The 15,723-nt window shown below is 43.2% G+C and overlaps 1 protein-coding gene across 1 annotated transcript in view; it reads right to left on the bottom strand.

Annotated features, from left to right (window-relative positions):
- The window catches only part of EPB41L4B (erythrocyte membrane protein band 4.1 like 4B), a 154,840-nt gene that overhangs the window by 65,535 nt on the left and 73,582 nt on the right, over positions 1–15,723 (bottom strand). Inside the window, 2 exon segments of the mRNA XM_017863790.1 lie at positions 11,400–11,464; positions 15,524–15,557. Coding sequence (XP_017719279.1) covers positions 11,400–11,464; positions 15,524–15,557 — 99 coding nt within the window.

Raw genomic sequence — 15,723 nt, 5'->3', positions numbered from 1 at the left:
CACCCTGACAGAGCTACGGCAGACTCAGGAATAAGCTGGGAAGTGTTATTTTTCCACTCCCCAGACGCCATCCGGCTCACTGAATGAATGAAATTAAAACATTATTCATCCCGGAATGTAGTTCGGGTTAGATGAATAAGATGCATAATATGTTAAGAGTAGGTTTTAGACATTCTAATTGCACAAGACACCAGTGTGAGCCAGAGTTGGAGCTGAACACTGGGTACGTGTTTCTAGGATAATACAGATGAGGATTAATTTATTTTGGTATTCGTTAGTGCTTAAAAATCTCATCAAATGATCCTCTCTCTGTTCCCCAATTCTTGCAGGTTTTTCAGAAGCTTCTATTATGAACATTCTTAGTTCATAATAAGCCTCCGAAGTCGTAACACTGATAATGAATTTTAAGGGCTTGGTGGTTTAATTGCCTTTAATACAGTGTCCATTATTCAGCCAGGGAATGAAGCTGGTTGAGCATTAGCATAGCAACACCTCTTGCTTTTGAGGTCTCAGTGCAGAACGTGGATGTTTAAACCATTCACCATTCAGTAGGGGACGATTAGCTAGGTTTCTGTGGGTTTCTTATAACATGAGCCTACAGGGATGTTCCTCTAATTATTCTAATCCTTTTTTAGTGGATGGCCTAGACTACAGCAGTTTTAATATTTTAAATTCTGCAGCCTTTCATCCAATAAAACCACAGGTGACTCTTGGGATGTGGCTGTAATTTTAGATCCAATATATTGGAATTTTAATTGTAACTAGAAGTATATCCATCCTTCCTTGATCAATGCACCAGGGAAATTCATGATGTCTGGGTGGGTATCTAAGAAGCCTGAGTGGGAAGTTCTCAATACTCTCCCAAACAGGAAAGGAAACACAGATATTAGAAATCAATTCCTTTACCTTTGCTATCTTTATGTTGCCCACATTCCCTTTTTCGGCTCTGCAGGGCAGTATCCTGCTGATTCTTACCTGAATTTCTGGAAACCTACTTTTTTTTTTGAGATGGAGTGTTGCTCTTGTCACCCGGGCTGGAGTGCAGTGGTGTGATTTAGGCTCACTGCCGCCTCCACCTCCCGGGTTCAAGCGATTCTCCTGTCTCAGACTCCTGAGTAGCTGGGGTTATAGGCATGTGCCACCAGGTCCAGCTAATTGTTTGCATTTTTAGTAGAGATGGGGTTTTGCCATGTTGGCCAGGCTGATCTTGAACTCCTGACCTCAGGTGATCCACCCACCTCGGCTTCCCAAAGTGCTAGGATTACAGGCATGAGCCACCCCACTTGGCCTGGAAACCTACTTTCAAAAAAAATGTCTGGTAAATATCAACTCATCCAAGCCTTTCCTTTCTTCACTATTACAAATACTAAGATAACATGGTTAATTGTACTTCATCAGCCTGATCTTTATTAACGAGCATGACTCAAGAATAGGGGTTTCAGATGGTTCACAGAAAACATACAACAAACGGTGTTTAGAAAGACGAAAAGGTGCATAGCCTTGTTCATAGAGAAATGTAATTAAAACAGAAATTCTGGATTTTACCTATGAGACTAAGTTAAAAAAAAAAAAAGCTAGCAAAGGCTATGATTTGCTTCCTGTGAGGTCACAGAGACATTGTCATAATTGCTGGGGGTGCCTGTGGGCTGGGGGGAGTATAAACAGGTGGAATATATTTGGAGAGAAATTTCATTAGACAATATCCAACTTAAATATGCACATACCTTTTGACCAGGATGCTACTTCGAGGGAATTTATTCTACAGGTAGATTTGTTCAAGTACACAAACACAAGATACAAGAATGGCAGCACCACTGTAACTTGAGGGAGTTGATGCAGCTTAAACGTCCATCAATATTGATTGGTAAAATAAATATATGCTCTTTATACATGGAGTAGCTCTAGATTGACAAAGAGAAATGCTAACAATGTTTGCTTCCAAGGAAAACTAGGGAATAAGAAGATGGAAAGGAAAAGTAACTTCCAGTTATTTGTGTCTGAATTTTTACTACTGTTTGTATTACCTATCTTAAAAAAGGCACCAGGCCAGGTGCAGTGGCTCTCCCCTATAATCCCAGTATTTGGGGAGGCCAAGGCAAGAGGATCGTTTGAGCCAGGAATTGAGACCAGCCTGTGCAACATGGCAAGACCCCATCTCTACAAAATTTTTTAAAAATGTAGCCAAGCATGGTGGTGCATGCCAGCTACTCAGGAGGCTGAAGTGGGGGGATCGCTTGAGCCCCGGAGGTCGAGGCTGCAGTGGGCCATGACTGCACCACTGCACTCCAGCCTGGGTGACAGACAGAGGCTGTGTCTCAAAAAAAAAAAAAAAAAAAGGAAAGACAGACAGACAAAATGGCAACAAAGCACAGTGGTTCCCTTTCATTACTAACTTTCCACTCAGTCTCCTAATAGTTAAAATCTTCCTCCAATTCATCTAAAATGAAATCCCAAATTAGACAAGGAGGGAATGGAGCAGACGCTCTGTTTCAATTCTCCAAGCCTCTGAGTCCCAATAGTACCAACAGAATGGACTCTCAGCCATCTCACCAATTCTTTACTCTATGCCAATTCTGCCATGTGCAGATGGGAAAGCATTGTGCACATTCTGCCTGGACAGTTATTTCCTAGTATTCTCGGACAGAAATACATTTCTATTTCTTTTTTCTTTCCTCAAAAGATCCCCATGGTGTTTCTGCTCTGAGTTTGTTAGTTTCAAAGAGACATGTCTTTATATATGTGTTAATGCTCTTCTATCTGATCTTTCCTTTGGCACTAAACACCCCTTTCCCTTGCTAAACTTAGAATATACATCTCAAGCCATCAATCTATTAGATATACCATTTCTTGAACTAGACTTTATTATCATTATTTTTTTTAGATGGAGTCTCACATTGTCACCCAGGCTGGAGTGCAAAGGCATGATCTTAGCTCACTGCAACCTCCGCCTCCCTGGTTCAAGCCATTCTCCTGCCTCAGTCTCCCAAGTAGCTGGGACTACATGCATATGCCACCCCGCCCGGCTAGTTTTTGCATTTTTAGTGGAGATGGGGTTTCACCACGTTGGCCAGGCTGGTCACGAACTCCTGACCTTGAATGATCCACCCGCCTCAGCCTCCCAAAGTGTGGGATTACAGGTGTGATTCACCATGCCCGGCCTTGAGCTATTTTGAATCTCTTTGGCCTGTTTCCGTCCACATGCACAGCTACGACCTTACATCTCAAAACCCACTAAAACTTTTTACCAGCTAGCGTCAAACACTGCACTGCGCAAAACGTCTTTTCTGTATCATGTCATTTATTGATAATTCTCTTATCAGTGAGATGTTGGTAAATTCCATCTGGGGATGAGGAAAATGAGGTGTCCAGAAGAAACTAGTCAAAGGTCCCATGGCTAGTAAGTGGCAAAGCTGGGATTCAAACCGTGTGAGATTCCAAAGCTTCCACACTTCACCTAATCAGGCAACTATGGGGCTCTTCTCCCTTGATAAAACCAGACCACCACACTGTGGACCCTTTAATCCTTCTCTCATCTGGCTGGCAATGTCTTGCCATTTTACTTCTGCAAACTTCCACCTGTTTCCCAATCATGGGCTCCAGTCTTAGCCCAGGTGCTTAGACTGGTATATACACACGCCCTGTCCCCCAACGGCTGGAATTCACTAGTCCCTTGCTTCTGAAGTGGGGAGGGCAAGAACACAGACTTGGTTTGATAGATTGTAGGGGACAGGTTCATGATGACATTAAAGCCATATAAAGAACCAGTAGAATGCTCACATTCTTCTGCTTCACCTTGGGCCTAAGGAAATGCAAAGCTTTGCTGAGCAGACAGATCTAGTTACTTATTGTGATGCCTCCATCCATTGACTTAACATCATGACTATTAAAAAAAAAAAAAAAAAAAAAAAAGAGTTGACCTCTACTGAGAGTTAAAATTGAGGTATTATAATAATAAGGATGAACACACAAGCAGAGAAGTAGCTTTGCTTTCCCAAAGAGAAAAGCAAACCTGGACTGCCCACCTCAGACTGTCCTGGGCTCTTAAAATGCAGGGTCTGGGGCCTTACCACTGACCATTTAGAATGCAGCAATCCATATTTTTAGTAAGTTGTCCAAGCCATTCTTTGACTCCCTAATTTTGGGAGAAGTGGGCCTATTTGCAGAACTATTGAGGATTTCTTTTTTTTTTTTTTTTTTTTTGAGACGGAGTCTCGTTCTGTCGCCCGGGCTGGAGTACAGTGGCCGGATCTCAGCTCACTGCAAGCTCCGCCTCCTGGGTTTACGCCATTCTCCTGCCTCAGCCTACCGAGTATCTGGGACTACAGGCGCCCACCACTTCGCCCGGCTAGTTTTTTGTATTTTTTTTAGTAGAGACGGGGTTTCACGGTGTTAGCCAGGATGGTCTCGATCTCCTGACCTTGTGATCCGCCCGTCTCGGCCTCCCAAAGTGCTGGGATTACAGGCTTGAGCCACCGCGCCCGGCCGAGGATTTCTTTTGCTAAGGCTGAGCTGATTGTCCATTTTACGTTTGTCTTTTGATACCCCCAGAGTTTCTTAAAATGTGCCATTTCTCACATGCAAGGGACCTTTAACAGTGACTTGCTTTTCTCTCCGCCCCTTACGCTTCGCCTCTGCATCTGTCCACTGCCTCCTGTAGCGAGACAGTGGAAGCAAATCACCCCGGACCAAAGTAGGGTATTTTCCTGGTACGTTTGGAAGACTTGGTCAGCCAGGGAATTGATTTAGAACTCTAAGTTTGAGAAATATTGATCTGAAGGGATCAATATGGCTGTTCAGGGAGTTCTTTGATGAGCTAAGATTTTAAAGGACTAGTTAAAAGCTGTAAAGTCAAGGGCAACAAAAAAGCTCTGTCATTACTTGTGTTCAGAGCGGGACAGAGGAGGCCGGAGTCGCTGAGCTGGAAGGATGGTGCAATATTAACAGGCAAGAAGGACTAAGGGGAATTCCCACACTGTACTTATTCCTCTGTCTTTGTGGCTAAAGCGAACCATCTTCAATAGAAATGATAGACCAATAAATGAAATAGGCAAAAGGGTTTTGAAGACCAAGGTAATTAATTACCTGGCAGGATTTAGAGATTTCTGGCATGAATTACATCAATCAAATGACAACTGTCAGTACACTGTTGGATGTTTTGAGGGACCACAGAAACATGAATAGATGATAAACCAGTACATACCTGAGCTTCACAATGTAAAGTTAATTCCATTAATTATGGAATAGTGAGTATGGCTTTATTGTCAAGTAATATTCCAGAAGACATTGTTCATTTGTGAGCTCTTCGGAAGGAAATCCATAGAGTGGATCGTCTCAAATAAGCAGTGGTTCATTAAGAATAATGTCCAATCACTGCTTCTTTGAAAATGGGACCACTGCTGAATGATGCCTGTGTGGACAGGATTTTTAGACTCGGGGAGGGGTGGTAAGGTGTGGGAGAGGGTTACTAGACCACTGGAGGGGTGTGTGTGGGGAGAAGGCAGTAAACAGCGTTATTAGATCACAGGTGATGGAGATGAACAAGGTTACCAGCCCTGGTGTGTGTGTGGGAGGTATGGACAGTTATGACTGGTGGTGGTGATGGTGAAGGGAACATGGTTACCAGGCCACACTGGTGTATGGACAGTAAGCTACCTACCGGTGTGGTGGTAATGCAGATGGACAGGGGTTACTCGATGGCTGGAGGGAGTGGATGGGTTTCTGGGTGAGCAATTCGACTTCAGTGGAGTGAACTATTCAACATTATCTAGCAGTCTCATGCAGATGTGGATCCCCAGGGTTGCAAATGGTGGGATGAAAGGTGAGAGACAAGAGAGCACAGTGGTTGAGACCACAGGCTCTGGAATACAGGCTGCTTGGTTAAACTCTAAGCCTGAGCTTCCTATGTATGAAAAAGAGGATATTACCCATCTCACAGAATGGTCAGGAAGTGAAGTAACACATGCAGAATCCAAGGCCTAGCATTAGATGACCAGCCCCTATATATTAGTGCAGATCAATGTCTACCTACCGGGGGTTTCCAACGTCACGTGGCTGGACTTTCTTCTGCCCTGTACAGCATGATACCAATGCCTCAAATGAGAACACAGTTGACACACTGAGTAATATTCAGATGGTGAAACTGAATCTAGAAGTCACATGGTGGTCAATGTCCTACGCACAGTACGATGCCCCCATACTGGATAAGGTTGTTCAGGTATCTTCAGACCAGCCCAGAGATGATGTGTTATTGCCTGTTATCTGGTTAGACATCGTCTTTCAAATGAATGTGGAATAATCCATTTACTGAGCAGACATTCATGGAGCACCTGCTCTCTGTCAGGTGCTGGGGAACAAAGGCAAGTAAGACACAAAGCTCAGGCTGATGCAGTGTACAGGTTCCAGGATGAGATAAACAAAAGAGCCTATTTTAATACAAAGCTGTAAGTGCGACGTTGCTACAGATGAGGGTAGAAAGGGAGGGGGTTATTACTGGAACACAGAAATTAACCCAGTTTGCAGAGGTGGGGCCGTCAGACAGTCCCTAGAAGATGTCTGGGCAGAGGCAGACATTGAGCAGGAGTTAGGGGAAGGGACAGGAGTGTCAAAATTCTAGGCAGAAGGAACAGTATTTGCAAAGGCATAGATGTGAGTAACAGCAGGGTGTGGTGCATGCCAGGAACCACAAGCAATTTGGCATTGAAGAATTTTCAACAGTAGGGTGAGAAATGGGGGATATATGCTAGAGCAAGAGGACGGAGACACAAGAGTGGTGAATTCCACAGAGAGGTCATTGGACTTCATCCTCAGGGTAATGGCAAGCACTGCAATGGCACAGGCCAACCGTGTTTTACAAAGACCACTCTAGTGACTGGGAGGAGCATGAGCTTGTCAGGAGCAACTGGAGTCAGGGAGATCAGGAAGGGCACCTCTGAGCCAGAGAAAAGATACTCCTGTGGGATCCATGTCAGTAAGAAGAGAGAGGAAAGCCTAAGTATGAATACCAAGGCAGAGGTGAACAGACCTAGGCACTGTTTGGATATGGGTGGCAACAGGGAGAACAGCTGTACATGATACATACATTCTTACTGTGGGTAAAAAAGTGAATTCAGGCAGAAGAAAAGTTTTGTGGGAGGAGGGTAAAAGATGACCAATTTGATCTTTGATAGGTGGAGTTTGAGGTGTACACAGGATACCCAAGTTGAAATGTCAGTCCAAAAGTTCACAGGACAGTCTGGGTTACGGAGGATGGTTTCCGAGTCTACAGCATTATAAAATCAGGACAGAATGAGAAGACCTGGGTAGGCTGTGGTGAAAACAGCAGTGAGCAGAAGAAAGACCTTTAGACAACATCAAAACGTAATGACAGAAAAGGAGACTGAACTGGTCAACTGCAGTAGAGAAAGGTCCACTAAGTTAAGGAATGAAAAGTGTATACTTCATTTAACAATCAGGATGTCATAAGTATGCATACTGGTGAGGCTTCTTGGTTGCAGACAACTGAAACCACTCAAGTTACTTTAAGCAGAGAGGTATTTATTAGAGGGTATCAGATGGCATACACAATTTCCAGGAGCCCACAGATAAGGGTTTGGATGCCTTCCTGCCAGGAAGAGCACAAATAGCCAGGACAAACATCCACCTTTACAGGACTATTACTGGGGAAATCCCACTGCCACCACTTCTCTCTATTCTGCACCTGTGATAGGCAGGACAACCTTCGCCAGCGTTGCCCCAGATGAAGAAAGGCATCAGCTGCTGTGCCTGTAAGAGCCACTCTTGCCAAGAGCAGCCTCATTCTAAGATGATCTTGCTCCACCCACCTAACTGAATGCTCACCTTCAGACTTCCAAAAACCACCTGTTCTGTTACCGAGGTCATTCACAAATGAGATTTCTGCATAGCAATAAGAATCAATAAAAAAAAAAAATGAAGATGGAGTCAAAAAAAAGCAAGAATAATCTTTATTCCTTGGAAACACATTTGTAAAAATGCTATCAGTAAGATGAAAAGATTCAGAACACATTTATTTGTATGCAGCACATACACTGAGGATCAGAACGTCTGCTAAAATGGAATACACCTGTAAACAAATACCTTAGGGAGAGTTTATAGGCGGTCAGCTCCACTGTGCAAGGTACGCAGCTGATACCTTCTTGCTGAATAGATTTTTGCGGTAGCCAAAAAAGATCAGATTTTAGTAACAAAAGATCTCAAAGGATGTCAAACATTTTTTAGAGGGCCTAACATGGGCAAAATTACAATTACATACATAAAAATGGCACAAGAATCAACTGATTTCACAGAAATACTAATAAAACATTTCAGGTCTATTATTAAGAGAAAAAATGTTTGACTCAGGGCTTGAAACGGGGGAAATAAATATTTTGGTACAACCTTTAACCTAAAAGACAACATACTGATTTCTGGGTCTACCAACAGACTAGGGCAACACCCATCTCATCCTACCCTACAGAATGTTTTGGCACAACTTCAAGAAAACCTTATATGCTTTCATTTGAGCCATAAATGATCCTGACTGCACGTTGCTTTTTAAGAGTGAAGTCTAGGGTAAAAACCAATCCCCTAATTCTGACAGCGTGTATTCACAATTATGTCTTCTGAAATCATGCAAGTTAGCAGCACCAATCATTAAGACATTAAAAATTATTCTCATACTTGAGCAGCAAATTCTATCAAAACAAATGCTATGCAATTTAAGATTAGTACAACTGCTTAAATTCGAAGTAGCTCAACTGCTTTAAGATGTGAAACTCAAAGTCCCCTTGTATTTATATAACATCTAATAAGTTATATACTTTATTTAGCTTCTGAAAGGAGTAACTCTCTGTCAAGGAAGTGGGTATTGCAGTTTTCCTTGTGATAAAATTAGTTTGAATGTATATCCTCAACCTAAACAAAGTGAAATGTTAACAAATTCCAGAATTTTAGAGTTGGAAAGGACCTTGGAGATCACTTAGTCCAACCCTCTCTTTTCAGATGGGGAAAATGAGTTCAATGAAGAGGAAATGACTTATCCAGGCCACACTAGGGAAACTGGACCCTAGCAACCTCAACTTCTACGATAGGAATACATGCTGAGCAATCTTTCCAAGCTCTTCTGGTTTTATTTGCTCCCATTAATTAAATAACAAAGAACATCAGGTACACAGTAATATGATAAACATAGACTTTGACTCCAATTTTAAAATCAGAAAATCAAAATGATTCCTGAGCCTTTAACTACCTTCATTTTAATGAGAATGCAGTCAACAGTAAATTATAACAAGCTATAGTGGTTTTATCTTCAAATATTTACATGGACACTGAAAACACCCTTCAGGACTACTCCTTAAAGACACTCGTACAAACACATCCATCCATGTGAGGCCAAGACACTTTTCATGGAATGCAATGAAACTATGAAGGTGAATGGAAGAGAGATGCTTCAGTCTCTCAAAGTGCAGTCATGAGTTTATCTCGATACATCATACTTTGCATCCCTCCTAAGTTCTTCTGGTTCTGGTCGTGGACATAATCAAAATGGCTGTCATCTCCACTGGCCGATGCTTTCCAGTGCGACCTGTCATCCTGAAAGGATGGCCTGTTTTGTTTGCAGAGCGAATGGTTAGTGGGAGAATGCAAGAAAATGCAGAAATGTAAGTGAAACAACACAAGCACAAAGGAAATGGGGCAGGGGGAACCATGAGCCATGTGAATGGGGATAGCTATGAATGGAAATGAATGGATTTCCTACGTCCATTTCCTACGTCCAATGGCTACAGAATTTTAAAAGTTCAGATGCAGATCATCGATGAACTTCCAAGCAGAGCAAGCATCTGTCTATGGTCAAGTCATCATTTTTCAAAGGGTGTCTCATGGCCAAGTCCGTCCAGAGAAAGCTAAGTGAAGGTGGAAAATGTTCCTTTACTACAGGGCTGCTTGGAGGTTTTATCATGCCAGTGTGTGCCATGAACGCCTCAGGCAGCATTTGCCAAAAGTGTTGGACTAACAAACTCTGTTTTCAGGGGGTATCTTTGCAGAGGTTGAAAATACACAAAATGTTGGGCCCCACCCCATAGATTCTGATCCAGTAGGTCTGGGGTGGGGCTGAGAATTTGCATTAACAAGCTTCCAGATGACACTAAAGCTGCCAATAGCAGGCCCACCCCGGAGAGGCGCACTGTTGCCGGCTTTCCTCAGAAGGCCTGCTGCTAGGCCATGCCTCAGAAGGAAACTAACATGATAAAACAGACAGTGATAAGCACAAACTTTTGTAAAAACAGTGTTAATTAAAATAGCATTTCTATAAATCTCTTCTGCTTCTTATGTCTGAAGAATAAAGCACCTTTGAAACACAGCAAGATTTAGAATTATTACTCCACTCACCTAATTTGCTTTAAAAAGTTAAGTGACTACCAAGTGTTTATAAACAATCACACTGTTGGGTTACAAAATTCCCCAGCAAACTTGTTTTTGGCCTTGCTCTAAGTGGGTTTATTTGCATCATTTTACTCTCCATTTCTCAGAGAAAGGCTAGCAACCTCACCTTTATGCAAACTGAACTTGCCAACTATGTTTCTGAAATAGCTTCACACATAAACACCAATTAAGACTGATCTAAAATTCAAATCTTAAAAGGAACATTTGCCTTCACAAAGCCAGCCTTAAAAAAAAAAAAAACCTCTCAAGCCTAACTATAAACACAGTCCAGCAGATGTCAGTTGGCTTAGAAAGGATTATGGTAGGTTGGGGCCAAGGTTGGCAAGTGACAGCCCTCGGCCCAATCCTACTGTTTTTCTAAATCAGTTTCATTGAAGCACAGCCATAGCCTCTCATTTATAGATTGTCTCAGGCTGTTTTCAAAGTACAATGGCAGAGTTAAGGAGTTGTGACAGCGACCACAAAGCCGAAGATATTGACTGCCTGATCCTTTACAGAAAAACTGACCCCTCAGTCTAGGGAAAAAATATTGATTGCCACAAAAGGCAAACCCATTCCCCACCCCCCAAAAAAAACCCTTAAAAAAAAAAAAAAAAAACCACAACAACAAAAATCCCCAAGCTTTCATCACATTTGAAGTAAACAAATTCTCAGGACAGAAAAATGTTACTTAGAAATTTTCAGTAACTTCTTGAACATAAAACTAAACCGAGAATATATGAGATCAGAATGATTTTTAAAAATCAATTCATTTTTTATTTCACAAAGCACACCTTTGATACATCCACACGCATCACTGGCTACCTTTGCTTTGAAAATTTATTCATCTCGGCCATGACAATGCACCCCTTAAGGGTTGTTTCTGATGCAGACTTTCAACTCCTAACTAGGCAGAATCTGAACTTTTCTAGAGAAAGGAGAGCTTTTGAAGGTGCAGCTCTGGAAGCACCAGCACTTACCTGACATTTGGAGAGTGAGGATGCCACCGGGGCTGGCTAGGGTGGATATTAGGATGATACTGAGGCTAGAAATAAAACACCGAACTTGATTATTTGATGACCTTTTAATTTCAATGGTCCTCATTCACTTTCTCTGTTACTGGCATCCACCCGAGGGGCTGGGGGACTATGAATGGAAAGGCTACAGACCCTGGCTAGGGGATGGATGTTTCCCAAGATGATCACGTTTCCCCCTCTGACAAAGGCTGGGGGCTGGAACCCAGCACCGGTTCTTGCCCTCTCCAGAGGCGGCTCCCTGTGAAGGGGCTGGAAAGCTGCTCTTAGAAGGTGACAGCACCTGCCTTGAAGGGGGTCGTCCGGAGTACCAGGGACAGGCTGTATTCATCTCCCCAAGGGAAGAGGCGGAAGGTGTCAGAGAGATGGGGAGAGTGGGAGGCAATTTCTCTCTTCAGAAACAATTTTTGTCATTGCTGAAAATGACAATGACCATGTGGAGCAGTTACATCTGCACGCAGGCAAGGACTGGACAGGGATGCTAAGTGAAGCAGCAGGGCCGTGGGTGAAGGTTTTTTTCTTTCTCCCTGGTTTATGCAATAAAAATAATCTTCTAAAATGCAATCCAAAACAAAATACCAAAACAAACAAAACCATCCAGAGCGCTTATCATCCTGATAAAACGGGAGGGAGAAAGGGAGAGAGTTTGAGAAGAAGGGATGAGGGGAGGGAGGGAAGGAAAGTAGGGAGGGAGAGAAGAAAGAAAAAGAAGGGAAGGAAGAAAGAGAAAGAAGAGAAGGAAGGAGGCTGAAGGTTGTCTTTTTTAAAATTTTTTTATTTTTGACAGTCTTGCTCTGTCGCCCAGGCTGGAGTGCAATGGCAGGATCTTGGCAACCTCTACCTCCTGGGTTCAAGCAATTCTCCTGCCTCAGTCTCCTGGGTAGCTGGGATTACAGGCGCTTGCCACCACACCCCGCTAATTTTGAAGGAAGTTGTCCATTTTATAAAGAGAACACAGACCCTGACCAATGACTCACAAATGGACAGAGGTGCAGCCCTAGCCGGCTAGGTAGCAGCCTGCCATTCCACTTCTGGCCTGCAGAGGGCAGTGGTCCTAGACATCAGCAGAAGTCAGCGGTTTCTCAAGGCTCAACCTCCCAAGGGGCAAATTAGGCCTTTCTGACATTTAAGTCACTACAGTCTTGCCACCGTTACTCTTTTAATTATTTCTTCCCCTCCTTCTCGGGCTGCTTTGGTCAACAAGCAGTGGCCTGCTCTCTGGCACAGAGAATTCTCAGCAGTTCTGTTCGTTCCATTTTCATGGACCTGAGATGCCCTCCCTGCCTGTTCTGTATTCCAGCAGCCTTTCCTTTCTCCTTCAAAGACGCCTGTCAGCAAGTGGACTCCGCACAGCCCCCGGAAGGACATGCTGCAGGAAAAGGAATCTGGAGAAAATACCTCAGTAGCAGGATCTGGGAGCTGACCAGGGCTTTAGCATCTCCCTGGTGCAATCTCTGAATATTTCTCCTTTGGGGGTACAGAAACCCACAGAGTTTAGATGATTTGCCCAGAGTCTCACTGTTCCACGTGTTTTGATCACATAGACAGGCCCAGAATGAGGTTCCATTCATTGGCTGTTCAACAATAGAGAAAGGCTGACCTAGAAATGGACCCTCTATGTTTTTCTCTGGCTTTAAACACAGCCAAATCAGATTCATCAGAGAGAAGTGGGAACCTCAGCCACAGACCTGGAAAAAGATTTTGGAAACTTCCTTGGTCTCCTCTGACAATTTATTCACATTCTCAACTGTCAAGGAGTATTTTAGTGTTAACTCAGCTGGTTCTCAACTGGTACGCTCATATCCCTCAGAGGACAACGGGAAATGAACGTGTGCATGTTTGCTTGTCACAGTAACAGAGAAAAGGGAAGCTAATCATCCTGCAATTCCAGGGACAGTCCCAAACAATGAAGAACTCTCCCTCCCCAAATGCCAACAGTGTCCTCATTGAGAACACAGAGATCCATCCTTTGCAGCTGGCTGACCTTGCAGTGCTTGAAATAAGATAAATGCTGCAACACCATCTTCTTGAATACCCTTCACGGTATTCACATGCCGATCAGGCCACTTCTCAGGACATTCTCTTCCCGGTCAATTTACTCCCAACCCTTGATAGAACAACACAAGACCTCTAAGACTGGCAAGGTCCAAAGGACCCGTGGTTGCCAATGAGGTTGCGATAACAATGCCTAGATGAGTTTCAGTAGATCTGATTTCAACAATTGCCTTGATGTTCACTCTAAGCAGAAAACGCACAGTGAGAACACACCCCAGGGCTATGGAGAGAGGACACAGGCAGGGCTGAGCTGCTTTGCTTTTCTAAATTTTTTTTCTCTCCTTTAAGCACTGATTACCTATCAATTACCTGTCCCCTACAATTTTCAGTTACTCACACCTGAAAACCCCTTAACAAAAAACAATCAAAAACAATCAGTGAATAAGAAGATTCAAGAACCCTGGGCCGGGCACGGTGGCTCATACCTGCAAACCCAACACTTTGGGAGGCTGAGATGAGCAGATCACTTGAGGTCAGGAGTTCGAGACCAGCCTGGCCAACATGGTGAAACTGTGTCTCTACTAAAAACGTAAAAATTAGCCAGGCATGGTCGCATGCACCTATAACCCCAGCTACTTGGGAGGCTGAGGCAAGAGAATCACTTGAACTCGGGATTATTTAAAAATAGAGATGGGGTCTCACTATGTTGGCCAGGCTGGTCTTGAATGCCTGGGCTCAAGTGATCCTCTTGCCTTGGCTTCCCAAAGTGCTGGGATTACACGCATGAGCCACCGTGGCCGACTCTTTGACAGACACTTTAATATACTGATAGGAAGCAAAGGAATTCCAGGCAGACGAACATGGGCAAAGAATGGTGGGAAGAAATTATGGGACAACAATTATGCAATTCCCTGTGAGCTGAACATATGGAGCGTGATGGGAGTGGTGAGAAATAAATAGAGAAGTTGGAACCAGGTGGTACAAGGCTGTGAATGGCCAGAGAGAGCCACCCACGGTGGCTCAGGAAGAATGTGCTTGATCCAGGCCGAGCTATAAACCACACACCTTTCATGCTACCAGGCATGGGTGAGCTGGCAGGCGGCACAGGCCCTGGTTGGCCGTCCTGAGAAAGAGCAAGATGCCAGCCATGGAAACGTACCTGTGCTCCTGCTTGCAGGCGATGGGCCTAGCACAGTGCTTTACAAAGAAGGTTCTAGAAACCACGGACTATTCGTGTTAATGAGTTCACCACCACCAAAAAATGGGAGAGGCTGAGGCCAGTGTTTTTTTAAAAAGATATGAAGGGGCTGAGACTAGTGTTTGTCTTTTTAAATAGATGAGTTCTCACTGTGTCGTCTGGGCTGAAGTGCAGTGGTATATGATAATAGCTCACTGCAGCCTCGAATTCCCGGGCTCAAGTGATCTTCTCGCTTTAGCCTCCCCAAATAGCTGGCACTACAGATGTACACCACTGTGCCAGCCCAAGACTAGTTTTTTTTTTTTTTTTTAATCGGGGTGTGAGAGGGGAGCAATTCGCAAATAATCTGGGGAAACAATAAATTAAAAAAAAATAAAACCTGTCTTTCTTGCAGGATTTCTCAGTACTTTCACACCTCAGTGGACACTGTAAAATCCAAGAAGGGGAATGAAAGATGCAACATTTCCCAAACACTTGACCAAAGCATCCTTTCCTGAATGCGCATTTCAAGGGACTCATGTTCCCTAGGCCTAAAACACGTTTTGACAAAAAGCTGCTTCACTGGAACGCCACTAAGGGGCTGTGTCTGGCCACCCAGAAACTTAAACATAGGTCCCTGATGCTTGCCAGTTGACAAGGTTAAGAAAAACAGGCAGTTCAGATGACCAAGAAGCGGCAGGGGTCAGAAGGAAAGGGCTCTCCTCTTACCATTTTCTCAAAAAAAACAAATATTGTTATTATTTCCTCAAAATCTGATTATAAATATGATGACTGTTCATTAAAGAAAATGTAGAAACTTTACAAAACCTTTTTTTTGTTTTATTTTATTTATAAAATTTTCCTTATTTAAAGAAAACATTTAAAAGCAGTTTCTTACCTGGTAATTATGGACTTCTGGATTTGTTTTAGAGCTAAAAAAACAGAAAAAAAAAAAAAAGAAAATATCTTAGGTTGTAAAGTGGCATTATTACTGATTTAGTCAACAATCATGAACTATTGCTATGTGCTATATACTCTAATAGAAGCGTCCACATAATGACTTTTTAAAAAAATATATTGGCTGTTTAAAAGAACATA

This window comes from Rhinopithecus bieti, unplaced genomic scaffold (assembly GCF_001698545.2).
Source record: "Rhinopithecus bieti isolate Rb0 unplaced genomic scaffold, ASM169854v2 scaffold_73599, whole genome shotgun sequence".
Taxonomy (NCBI): Eukaryota; Metazoa; Chordata; class Mammalia; order Primates; family Cercopithecidae; genus Rhinopithecus; species Rhinopithecus bieti.
The sequence above is the reverse complement of the archived record's forward strand: the minus strand, read 5'-3'. Positions and strand labels throughout refer to the sequence as shown.